The sequence below is a fragment of the Anser anser genome (genome assembly GCF_964211835.1).
Source record: "Anser anser genome assembly, chromosome: 18".
Taxonomy (NCBI): domain Eukaryota; kingdom Metazoa; phylum Chordata; class Aves; order Anseriformes; family Anatidae; genus Anser; species Anser anser.
In genome coordinates, this window is record NC_139739.1 from 9,192,138 (window position 1) to 9,217,493 (window position 25,356).

The following is a 25,356-nucleotide window of genomic DNA, read 5'->3' on the forward strand; positions in this document are numbered from 1 at the left end:
CAGTCCCTTTGCTTCATCAAAATTTAATGGGTTGTTACTATGAACATTTTGAATATGAAATCCTTATTACTTTGATTATATCCATGTAAAAAAAGTTTTTTATTCAATTAATATCATGCACCTCTCAAAAAATGACGTTTTTATTCTTCTTTTCCCCAATCTAGAATGATATTTTTTTATCCCCAAAAGAATAAAGCCAAGAAAAGGTTAAAAAGAAGAGAAGGAGTTTATCTGAGATGACAGCTTATAGGAGCACGAGTAGAAGAAAGGATAGCAGGCCATCTTCCATTTTTCTCAGGATGGAAATATTATGTTTGATCTCATACGCAGAGCATCCCCATCCCTTTGTGAGATGAAATGATGGATTATTGAAGAGACTGAATAAGCCTGTACTGAATGACTTCATTCTCCACCTCTGTCAGTCAAAAGGGCTCATATTAGATGCACTATTGATGATGTTCAGTAATTGCTGAACATTGAATTAAACCAAATAAAAAACAAATTCCTCCCCTAAATACTACATGAGTCTTTGCTACCAGTATCTTACTTCATTCAAAGTGTTCAAACTCAAGCAACTAATGTTTTGTATTTACATTCTATAAACTCTATTAATTTATCATCCTAAAAATAATGAAAGGATCACAACCACATAATTTAACCTGCCTTGGAGTAAACAGAATTTCCAGGAACATTTCATTTCATTTCAGGCACTTTAATATTACATAACACACACCTATGACTTGTGCTAGTAGGGAAGTCTGATGCAAAACATTTCTTTGAATTTATTTATACTGAACTGCTTTAATGCAATTAAGGACAGTCCTACACCTGCCATGATATAGGAGAGAATAAATCACTGCAATAGTCCCGTGCTACAATATCCAGACATTTTAAGAGAAGAAATATTTAGTCTTTAAAATTAATAAAGACACAGTTAACCTCCGTGCTTGTAATCCTCTTAAGATCAATATGACCATCTTCAGCTTAATCTTCAGGATATAACATCAGGGACTTATTGCTGAGATAGGCAGGGAAGACAGTTTCAGAGCACACAGTGCTCATGGAATCTGTTTAAAGATATGTGGAGGACAGGACAGTGATCAGGAATCATCTGCATTGTCTTAAGGATGGACCAGATCTGACCAACATCATTGCCATGATGATGAACCAACTGCCTGTGTAGAGTGGTTGATGCAATACACTTTAGTTTTAGTAACTCTTGAAACCACTTTCCATAGCAGTCTGTGGCTTATTACAGTTAGATAAATGGACTGTTAGATGCACTGAAGATTGGTAGTGCTTCCAAGCTACTGGTACTAATTAATAGCTGGTACTAATTAATAGCACAATGTTCAATAAGCAGCTAGTGGCAAGCACAGTACCCTGAAGATCAATACAGAGGCTGACATTGTTCAATATCTCCATCATTGACCAATCTACATCACATCCTACTTATTGACTCAAGAGTGGGGGTTTTAGCTCCACTATAATGCATGAGAAAATTGTTTATGTGGTTAGAGGAACTACAGAGGTTCCTTCCAGACAAAGCAGAACTAACAGATTGAATGCCTGTGCTCAGAGTGTGCTCTGCTCTCTGGATGACCAAGATAACGAAACAGAAAGCACACCCCCACTTCCTACCATTCCACTGAAAGTTAGTGTTGGAGTGTGCACAGACCAACTCTCCCTTTAAAAGCACTTTGTTTGCATAAGATCCATGATTAGCTCAAAATGGGCTAGAGCTCTAGAAGTAGGAATACATCTTAACTCTACTTTGGAAAGATTAGCAAAAGGAAAAAAAATCAAATGTTTAGAGACAATCTTCCAAGTACCTAGTGAATCAGATTCAACCCATACCTTAAAAGTTTTTAAGATCATCTAAGAGCTCTGGGCTTTTCTCTCTGGTCTTACTAGAGAGAGGAGAGGAAAAAAAACCAAAACACATGGGAACCTAAAACAAGACATGACAGCACAAAAATAACAAGTAACTCAACAAAACAATTGAAAGCTTTTATTGTGATACCTCAAGTAGATACAATATAGTGAAACAACAAATGATGTACAGTATTGCTAGGACAAAACAGCAACACAGCCATGTCACCTGTAAAAGAAAGCATTGTAAAGAGTAAGAAACGAGGCACAACTCAACTGCCATTTTTGACTCCTGCTTTAGGCCTTAAACCATTTGTAACAGTCCTTTCAAAAGAAACCTCTGAAGTGTCTGTTCCTTTTGCAGTGTTTATACTGCTGGTTGGCTTAACATGAGTCTAAATGAAGTACAATAAAGTGTCCAAAAGGTTAACGATAATTTGACAGCTTCTTCCACTCATCTCCATTGTCAAAGAATGGAGATGTGAGAAATTTGGTCTGTGACTCTCCAGGCCACTGATGCTGCCATCTGACTGCTGCGATGAGCATGCAGAAAAAGCTCTTTACAAGCATTACTCAGAGGGAGGCATCAAGTCCACCAAAAACGGGACTTGGCATCAACGAACTCTTGCACTGCCTTGATAGACCAGTAAGAAATATGGATGACCATTTGGTTTATGGGCGTAGTGATGACCTTGTCAGCACCTCTGACACCAGATTTTAATTTAAAGAAATTTCATAAATTGTATTCCCTCTCCTCTCCCACAGATTCCTAAGGGCTACAAGCAGGCGGGGCACACCACTCAGGTTGATAATTATACTAGGCCTTGCTAGGGGGAAGCTAGACTGAGTTATAACAGACTTCATTAATACAGTTTGCCATTGTATAGTTTACAGCGAATGAGGGAAAATGGCCCTTTTTACTGGTAGATTAATTACTAGATTACTAAGAGTACACAGCAATAGCGTACTCTTAGCTGACATGTCAGCAATCCCTCACTAATTCTGCAGCTTATTTCACAGCAAGTTTGCAATTAACAGAACTGTAAAGATGGCAGCACTGCCTTTTATTAATCAAAAAGGTGGTTAGAGTGACCAGCCAAAGAGTAGTCCTAGCGTCTGGAAGCAGACTCAGTCCTGGAATACCACTGTTACATCCATTCTTTTCGACCAAGACAGAGAATGTGTGGTCAGATTACCAGAGTCACATAAAATTATGATTAATTACTTTAGGACAGGTGTGGCTTTAGAGGTTCAGAGGAAGAAAGCTTTCAATACATGTACATTTCTGCTAGCAAATTCCTATGCATCCCAATGAACGTTTCTTCTAAGCCAGCTCATAGTCAGTTCATTTGGTCCAAGAAAGAGCCAGCGAGAAACAAAGGTTCACAAAAGCTTTTTGTTACAGTTGTAAAAAACAAAATACAAAATAAATGTTAAGACCAACAATAAAAATAACCAGTACAAGTAACAAAAGTGCTCAAGTTGGAGGGGAAGTAAACTTGCCCAGAGCAAACACATACAAACTTTAAATATAATCTTTAATATATTACAAAAATTGGTTAGAGGGAAAATGCTTTAGTAAAATTTTTTTTCAAGTAAGTTTGTTTTTCTTTCAAATGACTGCTGGAGGGTTCAGTGACCAGACTGACCTCTTCACATCAGCCAGCAGCCATCGCTATCTGGATTCTACTTTCACCAAAACCAATAACAAGAATTCTCTACATTTTTACAAGGGGAAAAAATAATAATTGACACTGCCAAGCAACACAGGAAGAAAATTCACCTACTCCCTCAATAGAATGAGCCTAAAGAACTGTTACATGGCAGCATGAAATTGCAATTCTGTATTAGTTCTACTCCTTCTAAGCATCCACTCTTAAAAGACCAAAAAGAATATTGCTTTGTTTGGTTCTCTTAAAAGCCATAAACATCACATATAGATCATTAACTCTTTATGCCAGCAGTCTGAAGCTCTACGTGCTAAGCACTTGATGAAGTCCCAACCTTTGGCATCAAAGTTAATTAAGGTTTTGGTGAAAATGTCCAGTTTAAAATATAAATAATGCACTGAAGAAAGAGGTTGAATTCTAAGTAAGAATCAGACTATTACAGACAGCATTAACTAAGAGAGAGCCAAACCCCCAATTTTATAGAGAAAAGTCTTTAATACTTTACATATTTTCTTTAATTTCAACTCTCTATCGAAAAGCAGCTATTACTTTTGTCTTCAGTCCAGTGTACTTCTTCAACAAGCCTGTAGCCAGGAAATAAGAAAAGCCCAAAGATACACGAACTTTACAGAAGCGTTTTCACAAGTATTACATTACAACTGGACTTTGACGCCAGCACAAACTTTGCTGATAGAAGTTTCAGTGCTTTTTTTTTTTGTCAGCAACATACATTACAATGGAGGAAAATAAATCTCAAGAATTCCAGGTCAAAAAGATCAAAAGACAGGCAACACCAAAGCCCATCTTGCATCAATGACATTGTTAAAAACAAGACTTTGAAGCTTGATCTTATTTGTGAACATGAAGTGTAAGCCACAAAATCCAGATTGAACACAACTGTACCACCTCAGGTCTCTGGACTGAAACCCAACAGCTTTAACTACTTCTCTAATTTTTACATTTTTAATTCATAGGTATAGATCATTACAACATCTGGAATGCAGTTTAGCCAGCCTGCATCAGAGAATGCTTACACATGGGAGAACTCTCTTCTCACTCCTCCTCTCCACAAAGAGACTGGAAAGCTGGTTTTGAAGATCTGTATTGCCCCTACCCATTGGCATAATTTTTTATGCATGACAAAATTTCTAAAGTGCAGTAGAATTCAGAAAGCCTATTAGAGATTCCCAAAAACGTAACAGCAGCAATGGCACCTATGACTAAACTTTGTAGGTGCCATGATATTAGAATTGTTTTTGAAATAAGATAATTTTGCATTGCAAGGCTTTCATACTGTTCAGTTATAGTACTGATGTAGTGTTAAGGATTTTTTTTCCAAGCATCTTGTCCTCAAGCATTAAATGGATTAAGATACAAAAGGTCTTCAGAGACTGTTTAATTTGAAAAATAAAGTTAGCAAATTTATGTAGAGCATTTCGTTCAAAGTTGCTGAGAATGTGCATGCACAAACACCAACAGCTAACATCGTACATACACTTTTTAGATGATTCTCTCATTAACTCATTCCAGTTAAGAAACAGTGGGAAATCAAAAGAGAAGGTAAGTTTCATATAAATTTTTGTTATAAAAATGTACTTGGGGATGATTTAGCCAGCAAACCAATAAACCCCTTCCCCCCCACCCTCAAATTTTAAAAACTATCTTATTTTATGAAAAACTTAGTCAAACTTCCCTTCCCTCTTATTACCCCTCCTTTTTCTACGTGTACTATATTAATTTTCATCTCATAGGCTCTGACCGTTTGTCACAAAAATAAATATTTTTGTTCAAATGTAGCAGAAGCAGAATACCTCAGCAAGTTTCCTTGATATCAACCTCTTTGTCCAGTGCATTAGGACTATACAGTTACATGGAACCAGCCATAAAACTTCACTGATGCACAAGACCCTGTTACTGGCAAAGGTACAGTACCAAAACTTTTTTTTGAATACACCGACTAATTTTTTCCAAAACAGAAGATGTATATATTTTTCTGTCTTTTTATCTTGCAAGCTATACTTTTATAAATTTCTTATCCTGGGAACTCCTTAGGGGATGTGTTGGTCTTAATTGAACATATTCTATAGCATTATTAATTTTAAATCCTTCTCGGGTATTTCATTAAGATATCACCTCTAGCATAACTCATCCTAACAACTTAAGATCTGCTAATTTCAGTCAGTGCAACTGAAATATTTTTAAACTGAGCACTGTACCTTTAACCAATTCACCTACAAGATGTACACAGGTTGTGGTACACTCAAATTTAAAAGAGAAAATAATAACTACAATACTGCATCCCCTTCACTGCCAAATACGTCAGAAATTGCTACATATAGGAAAGCACCCCATCCCATACATTCTTTCAGACTGCTCAGATATAGAACTTCTACAGGATTGGAGTGTAGGTGTTTAGGCAAGAAGCATGCACAGCGGAAGGTAGCATTAAAGGCATAGGTCAGAGATAGATACTAACCAGTAAAATCCATTTTCAATTAGTGAACTGTTTCTCTAGTTTGAGAGAGTTTAGAAAAAGGTCATCCAAAATGTTCCAAAACAACTGTTCACACAATAATACACATACAAAAAGAGGGAACTTACACAAGGAGAAAAGGCAAACATGGCCTGAAATAGCCACTTACACTACACTACTCATTTGTGAGGTTTCAGAGTTCAGTGATATTCTCAGGGCCACTCTAGCCAAGCTCTTCCTTTACTTTGCGTTAGTCTTTGTAAAGCATGTTCCAAAGAGTATTGTCCAAACAGAAGGAAAAAGGTTATGATTCACTCCCAGCCATTGTCTTTTATCATGTGGGCAAGTTCAATGATAAATTTTCCTTCTTTGTATTTCTGACTGCTCTCAAAAGCATGTTCCTGGAAGAGAAAAATCAAGAAATACGTTGGGGAAGTAAAGTATTTTAAACATCAACCTTACATTGAAATGACAAATTAGAGACATTAACATTTATATTTTTGAAGTTGTTCATGTTCTCTCTGTGCGTATTCTCTCTTTCCTGGATGAGCTAAAAGTTTTCTAATGGATGATGATTTTGGTCTCTGAACTGCCTATATGTAGTCCACAATACCAAACAAAATCATAAATGCATTAAATATAGGATTCACCTAAATATTTTTTGTAACTGTCCCAGACAGTCTTTAGAGTGCCTAACAACATACAGTATTTAAAGAAAGAGCCATGTTTTTTTTTTTTTTTTTTGAAAACCAGCATTAAAATTGATACACTCCTGATTCAAGGTCTAATATCAGATTTTTTTTATGTACTACTATGCAGTTGCCGGGGCCAAACCACTAAAGAAATTCTGATTTCGGTTTTATTTCTTGCCCTTCTTTTGTATTTATTTCTAGACAAAACTGTATGTCTTAAAGTCACAATGTGAGGTTAATAGTTGGCACACCAGAAAATATACTGAATCAATAAAAATCCTACATACACCACCGAGAATATAAATGTCAATCACACAGCACAGTTGCAAGCATTACAGATAACCATGCAAGTGCACAGACTACTTTTCAAACATCAGAGTCTACTTCACAGTAGTAGTAGGCAGTGAAAACATGCTCAGTACCATTCATCATACTTTTTTTGCTATATGAACCAACTTTTGAAACCAAGAAAATTAAGACCCATTTTGTGAATGTCTTACATCTGGTTTAGTGTATGTGGCTGGTAATGTTGGAAAAAGATACTACAGAAGTATTAGGTATAATAGCATCTATGCCTCATGCTAACTTTGCTGTCTTCAAAATAAAATTATTAACTGCTAAAACGCTCCAGCAGATATAAGAAAGCAAAACGACATTACTGCCTGATGCATGCAAAAGCACTAGAGCTAACATCAACTAAACCATCACTAACACTGAGCCTACTCAAATAGCTGTACTTCAGCATATAAACACTTATCAAAAATGTAAGTATATTGCTTACATATTTCCATCCAAGAGTGGTTTTACAGTTTTCACAATAGATATCTGCCACGGCATGTAAACCTGTCAGAAGAACTCTCTCCTCTGCTGGACCACAGCCCACATTTACCCTGGGGGAAGGGGAAGAGAGAGAGAAATGACTCTACAATTACCTGCATTAGACTGCTTTCTTTCTTACCTGCCACCCACCTTTACTCCAGAACACACAAAAAAATTAAAAAATCAAATATAGGTGCCGAACTTATACACTGCAGTAAAAGTAACTTATTTTGTTACACTTAGCTGAAGGATGGAAGAAAAAAGGGGGGTTATTTTTGTTTTTCAAGTTACTAAGACTATACATCACGCTGTTGGTTATGCCTACTTGCTCCCACCAAAGACACACTAAGTAGTTAAACTTTCAGAGAACAGAACACTAAGCAGTAACTGGAAGCCTCTTCAGTTTTGGGCTTTTCTTCAAAAACAATTTGTGACCTCTACATGTCTGTACCAGTACATCAGCACCAAAAGCTGAATTTAGAACCAACTCCAAAATAGCAATGAGGAAAAAGCCTCGTAAACATTTCTTTGCTACAGAGCAGCAGACTAAGCCATGATGAACAAACAGCAAGATAAAAACAAATTATCCCATGAAGTACTGCATCAAAATATTTTCTTCATGAATAAGAATCTATGCAGAAAAGATCAGGCAAGGTTAAATGATGATTTTAGACAGTGTTACAGAAGGACAACATTTTGCAATTTTTGCTCTTTTATTACCAGTTCCTTAGTACTGCAATTACACTGGAAGTCCCAAGTCTCCATTGAACAGCTACACATAAAATGAATTTCAAGGATCTGCAATCAAATCCTTTGCAGTTATAGTTCCATTATCCTGGACTAAAATAGACCAAGACACTTAACTTCATTTCTTTTTCCAAAAATGCTGCAACACAATCAACTGCTGTAAAAATAAAGACAAAAATTCAATCTTGTGTATAAGCTTAAAATGCATCCATTAGCAAATTCAAAGAACGAGCCTTATATTATGGCAAGGGCGTGCTTAAAATTGCAAAATTGCATAAGGAGCTTTTGCATCTAGCAGGGTTGTAATATTCAAGGTCACTTAAGATGTACTGAGGATACTGGTACACTAACATGTAAATGTACCTAACTATCACATGGAAAAATTCTCCTTTAGACTACAGGAAAGTTGTCTAAAGCAAACTTACAGTCGTGAAATGCTTTTGACTTCTGTAATATCTCAGGGTGGCAACTTCTGCTCGAGATAGTTAGCATTACATACAGAAAAGGAATTTTTCATTAACACCCTCCCCTAAACTTTCAGCCATTAGCAGAATTACTTAAAATATAGTAAACTAATATCTGTGTGTGGGTACTTAAAAAAATCATCTCAGTGGCTCTCTAATAACTATTGCTGGCGAGTAAAAACAATGCTAAAAGAAGAGGTCAAAGTGCCTTACACAAATTTCTACTGAATTCTGCTTACAGAGCATACGAAAAAATTACACTCTTAGGTAGTGTGCAAAACCGTAGTAAGATACTTACACAGAATTAAAGAGGTAGGCTCGTCCCTGGCTTCCCTGGAAGGACTGCATTTCAAAAAAAAAAAGAAAAGATTGCACTTATTAAAAACAACAACAACAAATAGTTAAATAATGGTGCATCAACAAGTATATAAACTTAATACAATAAATTATTTAGAACAAATTACAGTAAGTCAAACATTTACATAAATTCTTTATTGTAAGGCCTCTTCTGCACCCAGGTTTTCACCCACTTCAGATTTTAGCAACTGTCTTATGTATTGTTCAAAATGAGGCCCATAATGCAAACAAAGCATACTCATAACTTGTCCCTCTCCAATATACCAATTCTCGTTTTCCTAGATATCCTTCATAGTAAGTAAAATAGTCTGCACTTAACTCGAAAGGAATTATTTCGAACTCCTTTCTCCTCTTCTGCTACACCCAAAAGATGATTTATTTCACTTTGTCATTTGATGTAAGACCAATACAATTCTGGATCATGCATAAAACCTTAACTCTCTATTCAGGAAACATGTGAAAAATGTATAAGCTTCGCTTTATATTAATAAGTTGTTAATCACCAACTGTTATCACCACATGCTTTTATCTCTCTCACATTCCTGATAGATCGTGGACAAAAGATGACTTAAAATGTTCTTGCCTGGGTCTAAGTTGATGTATTACTTCAGAGCAGTAGCACATTTTGAAGTAAAATCCCTAATTAACCACACTTACCAGGGGTTGGGTTGGTTTGCAGATCTGTTTCAGTGCATGTGAACTACATCTTTGTTCCTTCTGTACCAAACTAAACCAGAAGCTCTTCTACTGTGCACTCTGCAAATGCTAATAAAGATACAGAGGCCGGCACCCATTACCAGATAGCCCTGAGCTACAAGCATGCCTGCAGAACTTGTAAGCAGACTAGACACAAGCATAGGTAAAATATTCAAATCTTACCTAACACATCACTGTTTTATCTGTTGATTTGTTCCTTCTGTGTTAAATTACTTGATAATTTAGACATAGCAATAATTTCCCAAAGAATATCACACTAGAGATTGTCTTTCTTTCTGCAGTACTGAGCTCCATTAAAAAGATCTCTAAACCTTCTTCCTTATTTTTTTTTCCCACAACTTTCCTTACCTAACCTACTTTCAGTGAAAGTTAGTCATTTTCTCCACGTTTGTTCTCAAATGTTTTAAGAATCCTTTAAGTTCTAGTATTGAAGATCAAAAGACCAACTTTTCTGAAAGCTGCATTAGACCAACATGGAAGATTTTTGTAAAGAAAATCTCAGCTTGAATATTTTTGAATGCTTTCTTTGGAATGGTTTTAGTAACATTAGGCATGAGAAGTTTTAGCAACGTTAGGCATGAAAACATAGGCAGAGGGCCCTTCCTGCAATGGATGCTTCTTCTGGCGTGTATTTATAGTTATATAATCAGAAGTCACTTGATGCCAAAACAGATACTGTGCCAGTCTAATGATTAGCAATGGAACATCAATACCAGTAATACAGAATCACAGAATCATTAAGGTTGGAAAAGACCTTCAAGATATCTGGTCCAACCATCACCCTACTACCAATGTCACCCACTAAAACACGTCCCTAAGCACCACATCCAACCTTTCCTTGAACACCCTCAGGGACAGTGACTCCACCACTTCCCTGGGCAACCCGTCCCAATGCCTGACTGCTCTTTCTGAAAAATGTCTCCTAATTTCCAACCTGAACCTCCCCTGGCACAACTTGAGGCCATTCGCTCTAGTCCTATCACTAGTTACCTGTGAGAAGAGGCCGACCCCCAGCTCCCCACAGCTTCCTTTCGGGTAGTTGCAGAGGGCAATGAGGTCTGCCATGAGCCTCCTCTTTCCAGACTAAACACCCCCAGTGCCCTCAGCTGCTCCTCATGGGGCTTGTGTTCCAGACCCAATATATTAACTACGTAGAACAGTTTGAAAAAAAAAAAGTGTAAAAGGAAAATATGTACGTAAATGAACACTTTTTGATCAGCAATAATCAGATTATATATAGCATCACAGAATTTTAAAAGAAATCCACAACTCTAGACTTCTGTGCACAGCACTAGTGGCAGCGTAGTTGTATACAGTGCTTAGCTAATCTCACCTTAATATGAGAAGTTCTACTGGGCAGCCTATAGCGTTAACATTTATGTTTTATTTTAGCAACAATTTAAATAATAAATGGAGATTTTAATTTGGAAAATGGAATTGTTTTATTTCATCTACGACAAAAGAAAAAGTACACTCTCCATTACCCAGAACTGCAAGTCTTATTTTTCACAAAGTGAGGAAAAAAGAAGGTTATTTAGTATGGTGAAAGCTAAAATTTCAAATACTAATGACACTGAGAGGAGAGACTCAGCTGAATGCAGTCTGAACAGTTCTGCCAGAAAGTAATCCTTACACCTCCCTTAAAAAACAAAACAATACACAAACAAGCACCACTAGTTCATTTATCCTGAGAAACTTCAGACTAACTTCTGTTAGCAGACACTGGTTGATTCATTCGATACAATCTTTCTCACCTGCAAACATGTTTAGAGGCTAAATTCAGTATTTACATGCCATAGAATGAGTGCTTTGTTGCCCAGCTGGGAAGAGTGAGTTCCTCCATATTTACACCACTCACAGATAACTTGAGAGCAACCTGTGACAACTTGTACTGCTGTGCTCTACAGAATTTGCATCTTGTCATTTCAGTGACGTTTTCCCTTAGAATCAGTGTCAAACCACATCAACGTGTCACTGTGCAGTCAAAGTCTGCAATCCTTCCATGCACAACTTTTATACACAGGACTGAAGTAAAAGCAATGCAAGGATATCAATCCTTAAATTCCTGGGCTTTTGGCTTGTCTAATGAACTTCTTAACTTGTCAGAGCTTGGCTGCCATACTTTCCCTGCTTACATGAATAGCTAACGAGTTTGTTTTTCAAAAAAACTGTACTCAAAACCCACAACAAGGTATACGTCTGTCGCATACCCATTGTCTTGACCAGGGAGCATTGATTAACACATAGGGCACTCATCTACTAACAGGTATAAAAAAGGTTTATTATCAGAGTTGTACTTCCTGATGCATCCTATTAGCAGAACTAAAGAGAGAACAACTCACTGTGCCACTTGAACTGCTTGCTAAGCTTGTAACTTGGCTATGAACAGAGTATTTTGCATAACCAGACAAAAATTTAATACTGAACAAACATTTGGTTTTACCTGCACTGAGTTTCTCACACCCTGCGCTGCATGATTCAGTTATACTGATATGAATTTTAAGAGACTGACAGGTTAAACGCCTCGTGCGTCAACTCCTCCAAGGAAATGAAAGAGAAGAGCACGTTAAATGGCAAGGACTAACAGGCATAACTGTTCAAACCAGTCTCCAGACAAACTGCTCCTCTGCAGAATAAACATCGCCTATGCAAATGCAAACTTTTACTTCATAAGATTTGTTCAGCACTTCCCAGACTGCTAGCACTACACATAAATCATAACTAAACCAGAATGTTCTATTTCTGAGTCTGAAACGTGTCTTATCCACTAGAGAGGAATTAGAAGATAGTGACCAAGCATTGGCAAGTGTGACCAAGTGTCATCAGTAATGACTCAGAGCAAATGGAATTTTTAATTAGGAGCTGAGCAATTTACCAGTTCGACCAAAACTCTCAGTTAAAAAAACTTGCTTTAAGTCTGCTTTTTGATGGTCCTCAATTAACAACCTTGTATTGATTTATGAGTTAACTTCTTCCCTAGAAAATTCACATCTCTGACTGACTGCCTAGTTCTACAGGCAGCAGATCTATAAGATCCATAACTACTTCTTATTCCACCTTAGCTAAAAGTATCTAGAATGTCTAATATTGTAACCAAAATTGTTTAACTGTGCCTAGGAACTAAACTAAGGTGGACTATAACAATAGTTTGCTATTATTATAATTTCAAGTCATCTGACAGAACTCTATTATCAATAAATGTTATAGTAAAGAAGCTTTAGAAATATTTCACTTGCACACTAGCACATACTCATGGAATTAGATATGAACTATGCTTCTAAGTTAAACAGTAATTAGCTCTAATACCAGGATTAGCTGTTTTACCCAGGAGAAAAGGAAGTACCAGTTAAACAGAACACGTATTTACTGCTCTAAGGCATACCTAAGAGCATGGGTGGGGGAAGGGAAGCTACTGAAGAGCTGAACATGTAATTAAATATTCCTCACAGGCAGGATTAATTAGATGCTCCAGAGAAAACATCTAGAGAAACTACTAACTTAGCATGTATTAAAAGTATGACAGGCATTAGCATAAGCCAGTTAGAATGGCATTATCAGTACCTTCCTTAAGGACAACTTGCAAGCAACTCCTAACACTGAAAAGGAGTTTTAAAGAACAGCAATGAATGGAGTCCACAGGGGGTCTTGTTTGTTTGTTTCATTTGCTCATTGCCTGTCATTTGCTAGAGTTCTCCTTACAAGGGAAGATGGATCAACCTCAGTTAGTATTATGAGCATACATGCAATTCAAGGAAATATTACTCAGTAATTGAGAAGACTGTACCTCTTAGAGGTAGGATTCTTAAGGTAAACCAGAAATACGTAAGTGCTCTGATGTCTGAAATTATAATCTCAGTATCATGCACCAGAGACTGTAATGATCTCTTGCCTCTTCAAGATTTGCAAAATAAATTCAGAAAACAATACAACACAAGCTACAGATGAAAAAATTTGGGGGAAAAAAATTTGTTTCATTTGCTTTTTCTCTCACATCCAACTCTGTGATACTGTGAACAAGAGCAGCTGTTCACCTACTTTCTAGGCAAGTCCTGGATGATTGATTCCATTACAAATCAGTATTTTTAAAAGTTTTGAAAATACATTTCCATTTCATTGTTTAATGATTTTAATAAACAATAGATAAGGTTGCTGTCTAATTTTATAGACAGCAAACTTAAATCCACCCCCAAAAACTGCATTCCCAAAGATTTGGCAAATGATAATTTCAGAAGTGAAAGCTTTGTCAGGCAAGTTACCCGGAGTTATACAGCATCTTGAATTTATTTCAGAAATAATTATGTCAAAACACCTGTAGAGCAGAACACTTCTCTTGCACACTCTCCAGCTCTTTTAAGCCCTCAAATCTATTCTTGGACATTTTCCAAAGACTACTTCTCTTCCAAAAAAAAAAAGATTCTTTTATCAAAAGACAGAATCCAAAAAAAAAAGCCTCTTATAGAAAAAAATCACCTGAGTATTTGAGAAATTAGACCCATTTTCAGACTTTTCAGCAGGGAACAAAAACAGCCTTCAAGCACGTGACAGGCCCACCTATCTTTCCAATTACTCCTTACATCATGTACAAAGTAAGATTACCAAACTGAATCAAGCTAAGAGCAGCACATTCACTTAAAGATAATAAACCCTTAAAAAAATCCTCTTGAACTCATCAATTTAACAACAGTGGAGACAAAAACAGAGATTACTAAATAAGGCTGAAGTTGTTTTGGTATCTACTTAAGCTGAAGACTTTTCCTTCTTATCGATAATACCACAGCAGACATACCCAAAGAATGCCTTGGAGAACTGAATTTAATCACTAAGATTGTTGTTTTGTTTTTTTGTTTTTTTTTTTTTACCCACGAGGTACAAAGATTTCCCAGTGAAGTCAATGAGAGCTACATATATATATATGTATATATATATATATATATATACACATACATACACCTTTATGTAGAACTTGCTCTTGAAAATATTTACCCATGTAGCCTTGTCTTTGACTTCATATGACTGTTCCACCCCTGGGCTAGGTACGCTTTGCAATGAATGGAACAGAAGAAAGTGACAGTATTTATACAGGCACCCGTATAAGGTAATGCAGACTTTCTTCCATTGCCAGCATTAAGGCATATTGTAAGATAAGTCAACAGTCTTTCAAGCAGGTTAACTTTGAGTAACAAAGTATTATCCACTGCAATTTATCTATAGGTTCTAAAGTCTCTACTAGGTATTCGTATCTCTTCAAAATTTGTTGGACCTTGTCTGAATTTTGAAATTATTACAACTTAGCAGATACAAGTCCTTCTCAAGTGTTTTAGAACCTACATTCAAGTAACACGTTGCCTCCTAGAAAGATTAACTACTGCTACTAACCACTGTGCATTCTCTATCATTTACAAACAAATCACAAAAAAGACTTTGAAAAAATACATTTTAGAATTGCTTTAAAAGCGGCAAACATTTATCATTTCGTAGAGGCCACAAAAGTGGCAACCTCTCCCAGACTTCAGAGTCTGCTAGAAGCTTCCCCTTAAAACTTATGTTTTTGGGTTTGTTTTTAATATTTTTTTCTATTTATGTGCTATTTGAGTATCTCAAATCCAAGAAGTGCCTCTTACAGCATCAATTTTTTTTCTTCCTCTTTTCTGAGGTCTGTGGTTGCTGGCTGATAAAGAGGCTCTCTCTCCTGTGTTTGGGTGCAGTCATAACAGGATACGTGTCTAAAAAACATTCATTTACTTCTTTTATAAAAAGACAAGCTGTAAGTCCTTCCCTGACCTCAGAATCTCCTCCCATGTAGAGATTAACATATTCCTTGTGAAAATCTAAAAAAAAAAAAAACCCTCAATGTTTAACATTCACTCTAAAGTCTTTGCTAAAGGAGCAAGAAAACCCAAAACTTAGCATACTTATGTTAAAAATGTAAATAAGTAGTGTCTAACAGGCACTTACATCCACTTATTTGTTCTATTATTATGCAATCCTCCAAACCAGCATTTTTCCCCAAGGTGACAGGGGTTATAAGTTATGACAACTGCTGTGTGTGCACATGCGTTTAGCTGCACAGACTACTGTTTTTCAGCACCTCTGTTGGTGACCACTTCCTGGTTTGGGACTCCTGTTTTCAGCTAGCCTTCCCCTTTCCCAAGTTACCCCCTTAGACACAAAAGGCAGAAGGTTATGGAGTAAAAATATCTAGAAGTGTATGCCCTAATCACTACCATCCATGTGGATTTCAACACATTTTCAGCCCTTTCATAGATGCAAAGAAAAACAGAACTACAGATGAATTCAATTATGCAGGTTCCACATTTTTATACTGTCTTAGTAGTTTGCCTTCTTACTTCTAAGCTATCGCTAATGATCTCGGTTGCCATTTTAGCATCAGCAAGGGCACAATAAAATAAAATAGACCTTCCTGATTAACTTTAAGGCAAGAAGAACCTGCTGCTCAAACAGAAAAGAAATCAGATGAAAAGGTGAATTGTGTATGCTGCCATCCTTGTCATACATTTGGCATCAACAGCTCTCAGAAGGAAGAGAATCCCAAATCTGTACTGAAGTCTGATATTTTGAGGCACAGAATCAAAGGGACAATTGACAGAAATATGTAGTGCTCTCTGCCTTTCCATGACAGACCAACACCACTCATGCCATAGCACAGCTTGTCTTCTCATCTTGAAGTTGAAAACAGTTCAGTATCAGGTGTAACAAATGTTTATACTCTAAAGCATATTTGAAATCTAGATGTAGCTGCTTTAATTTAAGAATGAACCATGCATTTTGGCTTTTTTCCCCCTGACCATGCAGAAAAAAGAAAGCAGGAAACAACCACAACAAAGTGGTTATAGCTAGATAACAAGTAGTGTTTGCCTTTATTTGCTGCAGAACAGCTATGACAGTAGGGTTCTGGAGTAAGACTACCTTTGGAAAAACAGCAAGAATCTGTAGCTAAAAACTCTATTTACTGAATGTTTCCCAGAGCTTCAGCTTTAAGCCAGGCTCTTGAAGTGAGGCAGGGAAGAAAGAAAATAATCAGGTTGAATAGTCCAGTTCTCTGCTTCATCAATAAACCCACAACAGCACAGGAACACAGCATAGAAAATAAGCAGAAGATTTGCACCTCCTTCTTCCCCAGACCACTTCAAAGTATGATCTAGGGGGCAATAACAGTCAATGCTCTTTTAAATCCAAAGGAGCAAAGCACTGGAGAAGGGTTCTAGGGTTTTCAGTATTTGACTACTACTCATTAGTATGAGCATAAACCAGGTATAAGAACTCAAAAGCACAATTTTCATTTAATTTTAGATTGTGTACAATTAATGTGTTATACTTCAGGCTGCTTTAAGTGTTTTTGCTGCAGCTGGGTAGTCAGTATGGTAAACAGTATTCCATAGATTGTTAGAATAAATTGCTACCTTAATCATAACATGCATCAGTAGGAGCAGTTCATGGAATATACAGTTTAAAATCTGTTAAGTCTTCTTACAGTTCCAAGAGGAATTTCTATGCATTCTCTAGCATATTTCTTACATTTATTTTCCAGGTTAACCTGTGTTTTCCTTTAAAAGAAATCCACTTTTGTGTCTTCCCCACCTCCTCCTTGTACATCACTAGTTAGTTTTATTATTCAACTCTATCTTTACTACTTCACATTTGTTTCTATCAGAAGAACTTCTTGAAAGTAGGAAAAGATGCAAGTTAGCCTTACAGGAAGGTTTTTTTTTTTTTTCAAACCTATGTTCCAAATACAAGTACAATAGATCAGAATAGCTTTTATTTTACAAACATACAAAAGAGATAGCTGATATTTAATGTATTTCTCAGTCCCACAAACTTAAAGAAAATATGGACAAGAAATCTTAAATCCACAGAATGTAGGCCAGCTGTCAAATAAGCATATTATCAACATACAAATACAGAAATTTATAAGTCCTCACTAAAAGTTATGATTAAGATAGGATTAAGTTAAAATCCATATCTAAAACCCTTTCAACCTAATTAGAAGCAAATTACAATATTAGTGTTTACTAGATTTTTATAAAAATTTCAAACATTTAAGAAGTGTAATATGAGCATGTGATTTACTTTAAGATCACTTTCAACATTCTTCTGAGCAAAACTCCCAAGACCTCAGAGAAGAGCAGCCTTACAATTGCCACAGTGTCAACTGTGGCAATTTTGTCAGCATACAAAAAAGTCTTAAGTCCACTGAAAGAAGAGCTTCCTGTAAGTATGTATACTTAGGCTGCATTTCCTCAATGAATTTCTCTCTCAAGATACACAGCTAGTTCCTGTATGCACCTACAACCTGAAATTGAAGAAATATGTAATGCCTTCCTACTAGTTTTTGGCCCAGGACACATGGTAAATGAAGCTCTGTAGACTGCTTGTAGTTTACAATCAAGTGTTGCCAAGATGATCCCTGTTACTCAAACTAAGTCAAAATGGAAACAAATTCAAATGCATTCATATTACTATCTGCGTGTTCCTCTTGGTTTTGTTGACCTTAAAAAGAAACAAGAACAACCACTATGGAGAAGACAAGGAACTTTTTTCCATTTATTACAAGTAAAAACAAGTCTTCCCTCATATCATTTTAGATATGCCCCATACATGCACTAAGTTGAGGGAAAGAGTTGTTTAGGGGAATAAAGCAAAGGCAAAGCAGAAGAATAAGCAAGCAATACAGAATAGCCAATAAACAGTCACCAATTTTACTATGAGTCAATATTTCTTGGTATCTAGGTAAAGATTTAAATGGTTGGAAACAAGGAAAAAATGTATTGAGAAAGTACAGTATTTCCTCATAGCCCTTTAAAGGATAAGTGAGCAAGCATACTTTCCCTCCACTCAAAGAAAACCTCAGTTGAGAAGTGGCAGCTTTCTCACCCTCATCTCTTCAGCACTCAAGAGCACCTTAGTGCTGTTGCTGAAAGCACAAGCAGACAGTAACAGAAAAACAGTTAAAGGCACTAAAAAATTTTATTCAGCAAAACAGCTAATATATAAGGAACTTTGTATTAAAAAGAGGTTTGAAAAGCAGCTGTTCCCCACCACCACACCATTAAGAGCAAATTTCTCAGGAACTTATTCTGAAGCAAAGAATTAGCCAGTTTGCTAAGTATTTACCCCAAACTTCAAGTTTTCCCATGCATTTCACGCACCACAAGTCTTTGTTTCTTTCAGCAACAGGTAAGGATAGGCGTAGACTGTTTCAATGATCCACACATCCTCTAAGTTTAGACAGAGAACCATTTTGTACATCTCTTATCACATTCTTTAGAGACTGGTACACAGCAAAGGGAAGTGTATTTACAGTTTCTGTAACATCAGTGGAGAATTCTGGAAACAGCCAGTTTTGTGACTTTCAATCAAATAGTCAAAAATAACCTTTACCTGGAATAACCATAACTAGAATAGTTCCCCCCTCCTGAGATACATGTTTTCTTTCATTAGTTCTCCTTAGCTGATTTTGACATATGGCATCTCACAAATACCTACCTGACAATAGATGGAGGTTGCAAACATGGGAAATATTATATCAGTCTTTATGCCACACTTAGAAGTTTTCAGAATATATATAGTCCTCATTACGCAACGCCTATGACCCTAGAGTGAACCCAGGAAAGACGCTTTGAAGTATGCATTGGATTTGCATCCCTTATCTACTGGGAGCACTGATGCAATGATAACCATTTTGGTTAAGAAATAATTCATGAGGTCTCTAAACAAACCACTTGCCTTGGAGATCAATTCATCATGATTGGCTAGATGGGCTCTGCAGTGGATACAGCTGTAGGTTCGGTGACAGTTCGGCAGGTAAGCCTGGAACGTTTTTGATTTTGTCATTTTTACCATCTCTGCTGGTGGCTCCTCACTCAGCTCAGGGCTGGCACTTGAAGAATTACAACTTTGCTGAACTCGCTGACAAAAGAAACACTGGAATATGCAAGCAAAAGCCGTTGTTGTTCTGGAGTGTGTGTGGCACTTTCCACACAAATGACAGAAGAGAAACAGTCACAACCTGCAGGTGAAAAGAACAGAAAAATTAACAGCTTTACAAGGCCACAATAAACTTGTTATTCAATCTTAGACACAAAATGAGGTGTTATATAGAGCAAATGTCTGGCTGTACTACAGTACACTTGTTTCCGTAAAGCCCCTCAACTTCCATTTGACACAGCAACAAGCAGTTTCTGTTCTACTAGTGGCTTCTACTTGATCACATTTCTAATGAAAGAAGAGATTCAAATGTTTCTCCATGAAAACCACTGTCCACAACATATCAGGTATACTCTATGAAATGCATGCAGAAGTTACAGCAGAAAGGCAGGGGACTAGAGAATTATTTGTCTTTGACATTCCAGTGGTCAGTTCCAATACAACACATGACAAGGCATCTTAGAAAAGACTTGCTATGACCAACAACAAACATACAACAGGTATTTACACTGCAGCTTTCAGCTATATCATATCTGACTTTGAGTTGAATACCAAGTAAGGTGCTGCCACCCTTGCTAGAGAGGCTGAGTATCCTCTTCTTTCAAGCTCAGAGGAATTATGCCTTTAGGCAAAAACCTTTTGACTGTCCTGATCAAAGCTAATTAGATACTTCCTTACTCTACCAAAATAATTTTAATGGATGCTGCAGAAATCAGTCAGATAGTAAAAGCTGAATTCTACACAGAGAGTACACAACTGCTTTCTTAATCCCCAGACTGCCTTTAAGAACGGCTACTTGCACAGAGAAGGCCAGACCTTCCTGCTATGCTGAAAAGCAAGCTTTTGTTTCCCTCAAAATTACGTAGTCTAAATATTCAGAGCAACATTTATTGATCTGCCAAAGGCCATCAGCTACCACACTGCGTGTCAGGCTAATGAGCAATCCAAACACGAACACTGCACAGCCACTTATGTCATCAGCCATCAGGTGACAGACGGAGTAGGTCAATAGCACAAGCATAGAAACGAGAGCCAATATAAAGAATTTACACTATCTTGATCCAGCTATTCAAACAAGCATGCAAAATGCTTATCACAGTTGTAAACCGTGTGCAGTGCAGCAGTTAACCACTACTCTAGCAGTAGGACACTAGTAACACAAACAAAGATAATGAAAGCCACATAAATTAAGAACTGTTTATGGAAGTAGTCGTCGTGCTTCTAAAGAAGTCTTGAGAAAGCAATCTGTACAGTAAGCTGCGCACAAGAGGACCACAGCAAGACCTGATGGGTTTTTTGTTTGAATCTCTAGCTTATAATAGTAAAAGTGGAAGACTTGAAAACTGAAGGACTTGCCACAAAAAAATTCTTACAGAAAGATTGTACAGGCAGAGGTACGCCACATAAACAAGACATGGAGCAGAACATGAGCAACACAAAAAGTAAAGCAGCAACGGGAACTAGCTGCCAAGCAAAGCATGTATCTACAAGTCAGACAGACATTTCCAAGTCACTGGGAAGAAAAATACAGATTTTACATTTCATCTGTTTGAAATATTAACCACATTAGCATGAAGAGCCAAACTTATTTCTTTAAATGACTGTATTAATAATTATTGCATTATCTTGGGAAAATAATTAGAACTGCAAGGGGAAGAGCGATTACAGAAAACAGCTTGCTTTTGTATAACACCTAGATATTAAGCCGCATTTATTACAGGTAATAAATACGGGGAGGAAGGAGACAACGTGCAGAAATACAACCCTGGAAGGTATGCATGAAGAGACCACCCCTTTAAGCCCCCTGCTTGAACTCCCGCTTTTAGGAAGAGGTGCAGAAGTTAGGAAGAGGAGGTTAGGAAGAGGTTCACAGAAACACAAGGCGAACAGGGCCATAGGCACGACAAAGCTTTGGCTTCAGCTCACAGCCTGCCTGTCGCAGCAGCACCGCCGGCCCGGGGCGAGCAGCAGCCGCGGGGGGCGCGCCGTGACGTCACGCGGGGGCGGGGCTCAGCGTGACAGTGGGCGGGGCCAGCCCGTGGGTGGGCGTGCCCGGCCCCGCCCCGCGCGGCTCCCGGATGTGTAAACAAACACCGAGCGTGGCGGGGGGGGGGCGCGGAGCCCCGGGGCGGAGGGGGGGGGGGGCAGGCCGCGGGCAGCCGGGCTCCCCCCGCAGGAGGAGCAGCGGGGCGGCGCCGCGCTGGCTGCAGGAGCCCCCGGAGCCGTCAGTGCCGCCGTTCCACTGCCCCGGCAGGGAGCGCTCGGGACGGGGCCGGGCTACCGGAGCCCCGGGGGAAAGGCACCGGCGGGGCCGGACGCTGTTATTCCCGGCCGGGGGAGCTCGGGGCGCTGAGGGCCCTCCCCTCCCTCCGTGCCCAGCGGCTCCAGCTGGCTCCGTGCCCGCGGGCACCCCCGGCCCCCCCGCTCCCGACCCCCCCCCCCCCGTTATGTAAAGGGCCGCCCCCCGCCCAGCGCCGGGCGGGCTGCAGGCAGGCAGCGCTGCCGTCACTTCCAGGCGCTATAAATAGCGGCCGAGCCCTCCTCCTCCTCCAGCCAACTTGCCCCGCCGGCCCCCCCTCCTCTCCCCTCCGGCCCCACGCACACACAGGAAACCGCGGCCCCCACGGCCGGGGGCGCCGCGCGGGGCCGTCAAAATCAAATAAAATAAAGTAAATAATTAAAAAAAAAAAAAGGGAGAGGGGCCGGGCGCCCGCCCGCTCTCGGTACTCACCGCTGCGCCCTGCCGGCTCCGCTCCCCAGCCGGGACCGCGAGCAGCAGCCCCGGGCCCCCTCCCCTCAGGCGGGGTGGCGGGGCAGCCGGTGGAGGGGGGGGGGGGGGGGGGAGTCAGCACCGTCCAGCGGGCACCGAACGGGCACCGAACAACAAAGCGGGGCGGCTGCGTGCGCGAAGGGGAAACCGGGGGTGCATCAGCGGGGCCGGGAGCCGGGCGCGGGTCTCCTCGCCTGAGGGCCGAGGCCCGGCCGAGGCATGGTGCCCGGGGCCCCGCCGCGCTCCGCGCCCGCCGCCGCCTTTGTTGTGTTTCCCCCGGCCCGGGGGCGCAGCGGCCGTTAAACGCGCTCCCACCGCCGCCGACAGCCAATCACCGCGCGCGCGCGCGCGCCCTCGCGCCCGCCCCGCCCCCTGAGGGGGGGGGAGCGCAGAGCTCCGCCCCCCTGGGCTTTGTGGTGAGGGAGGGGCGGGGCGAACGCGGAGGGCGGGCTCCGTGGCTCCGCCCACCCGCGGGGCGCGTGCAGCGAGCGCCCCCCCCCCCCCCCCCCCGTTCCTCACCCCCTACCCTCAGGCGGGAAGCGCGCGGCGGGCGGGCGTCAGCGCGGCCCCGCTGAGGGAGCCGTGAGGGGAAGCTGCCGCCGTGAGGGGAGCTGCCGCTGGGGCAGCCCCGAGTGTTCTCCGGGGGGCTTTAAGGTGTGCCACACGGAGGTGGTTGGTCTGTCAGGCGGCTGCTGGAAGTAGGTAAAAGGCGAGGAGATGGCATCGGTCTTAAAAAGTTTGGTGATGTGGGCAAAAAGCGCTGACAAAAGCATGCCTTGCTGGAGCCTGAGTATAAGTAGAAGGGGCTAGAGCACTTGTGTCTGGAGAAGGAGTTTGGGGAAGGGCTCAGTGCTTACAGATACACAATGCACACATTTTGAGGCATAAAAACACGTTTGAACACTGAAACATGATTCACAAACAAGTCGTTTCGGAAGCAACCAGGTCTGTTAGCACTGATCTCGTTTTCCTTTAAAAAAAAAAAAAAGTAAATAAAAGCTAGCCCCTAGTTTATTTTGGCTGGACTCTTCTATTTACCCAGGCTCAGACTGCAGAGACACAAACTGATGAAGTCCATGACGAAGCTGTCATTTACACTTTGTACCTTGAGGCAGGGCTTGTCTGTCGTGCTACATAAATACAGCATCAATAAAACTAACTTCACCTCTTTCTCTTCCTGTCAGTACTGACATCTTTCTTCTTTAAATCCTTCATTTTCATTTTTTATTTATTTTGACCTGAGGGGCTTTGGTACTTTGCAGAATATTAGAGAAATAGGATCCGTTACAATTCAGCTAGTGGCTACAATCATTAAACCATGCATTAGTTGATTTTATTCTGCAAATCACAATTTTAAATTCTATATAATTCATGTATTTATACATTTTTTGTTATATGCGTCTTCTTTAACACCAAATTAATGGCCATCCTTGAAGAACAGTACAAAAAAGTCATGCTTGCACAGTAAAAAATGACATCTGTATTGGTGAGACAGCAAGAAACAAATATCTGCAAAAGTGTTGCCAGTAGAGCTTTAATTGCAATTTCCCTGTCATCTCACCAGCTCCAGTGCTGGTAGCTGTAGTCTTGTAAAAAGGGGGAAGGTGATAATCCATTTGACTTACTTAGCCGCACTTCAGAGAGCACCAATTCAGGCTTCCTAATCCAGTTGCCACAGATGAGTTAGATGAGGCGTACGATAAAGGCATACAACAAGATAATAATTGGAATGGAGAAAGAGGCAGGGATGTAGCGTAACCAAGCAGAGAAATTACATTAAATATGATATAGTGTGGAGTCTACATAAATCTTGATAAACAGCTTCAGACAGCTAAAAGTTAAAAATATCCCATAACCAACTTTTATAAAATTTTAACAAGCCATTTCTTATACTTCATTTTAAGGGGCCTATTACTACTCTCCCTTAACAAGAAAGACTTAAGTCTCCTTAGTCAGATGGACAGCTGTTTTGATCTGGTACAGCTGATTCTATACCCTATGCACTCAGCCTGCTGCCATACTATTATCTAAAAAATACTCCTGTATGCATACTTAAGAAGTTATGCTTCGGTTTTTTAATAGCAGTTAATATTTATGATGGGTTTGACAGTACCATACCACAGTATGTTTACCATAGTTTCAACTTTTATCCTCTTTTTTTCTTTTTTCTTTTTTTTTTTTTTATTAGGAATGAGTAATATTAAGCAACAAGCAGAAGGTCACAATAAAAAACAAAATTTCTGCAGGTAGTGCTCCCCATCCCACATCTGCGTCAGTCCACATAAGCTGTGACTGGCACCTCACTGGTTTGCTGAACTGGTGGCAAAGCTCCCTTCACAGTACACAGCCCCCAAACCCAAAAGGCCCTGATACCACACGCGCACAGTCCCCATCAGTGACTGTTGGCTGCACAGGGTCCTGGTTCTGAGATGTGGCAGATGCTGCAGTACCTTTCCCTCTCTGGTGTCTTGCTGGTCAGATGCCATGCTCTGGTTCAGCACTGACTCAAAGGAGTGCAAACATGGGACCACTTGTGCTGCTGTACATGCTTTTCTGCAGAGTGGATGCAGACACCTGGTGTCTCCTGTTTTCCTCGAGAGACATGCTGTGATCTTGCCTTAGGTGTTAGGAACTGAACAGGTTACACAGGCACAGGTTTTAAACTCTACATGGGGAATTAAAAAAAAAAAAGCCAAAAAAAGTAGTCCAATCCTGAGCATAGAAGTGGTTCTCCTTTTCAGAGATGACAAGATGGACAAGGGGGAGAAAGAAGTGTCTGTCATTCAGTGAGGACAGCAAAGGATCCTGAAAGTAGAACAATGTTTCC

General features: G+C 39.6%; 1 protein-coding gene and 1 long non-coding RNA gene across 3 annotated transcripts; both read right to left on the minus strand.

Moving 5' to 3' along the window:
- Positions 1-1,989: 1,989 nt before the first annotated feature.
- On the minus strand, positions 1,990-22,880 carry YPEL1 (yippee like 1). 2 transcript variants are annotated; one of them, XM_083803545.1, is made up of 5 exons: positions 22,491-22,880; positions 19,559-19,841; positions 9,036-9,079; positions 7,489-7,597; positions 1,990-6,416 (listed from the first exon to the last, which is right to left on the minus strand). In XM_083803545.1, exons 2-5 carry the CDS (start codon positions 19,673-19,675, stop codon positions 6,327-6,329), a joined length of 360 nt encoding a protein of 119 aa, XP_083659671.1. In that variant the 5' UTR covers positions 19,676-19,841; positions 22,491-22,880; the 3' UTR covers positions 1,990-6,326. The 2 variants fall into 2 exon arrangements, with proteins under 2 accessions (XP_083659671.1, XP_083659672.1); XM_083803546.1 differs by lacking the exon at positions 22,491-22,880 and adding an exon at positions 21,686-21,729.
- On the minus strand, positions 15,258-19,552 carry LOC310883365. The gene is made up of 2 exons (XR_014573491.1): positions 18,982-19,552; positions 15,258-18,746 (listed from the first exon to the last, which is right to left on the minus strand). It is a non-coding gene; the product is annotated as an uncharacterized lncRNA (long non-coding RNA).
- Positions 22,881-25,356: the final 2,476 nt, after the last annotated feature.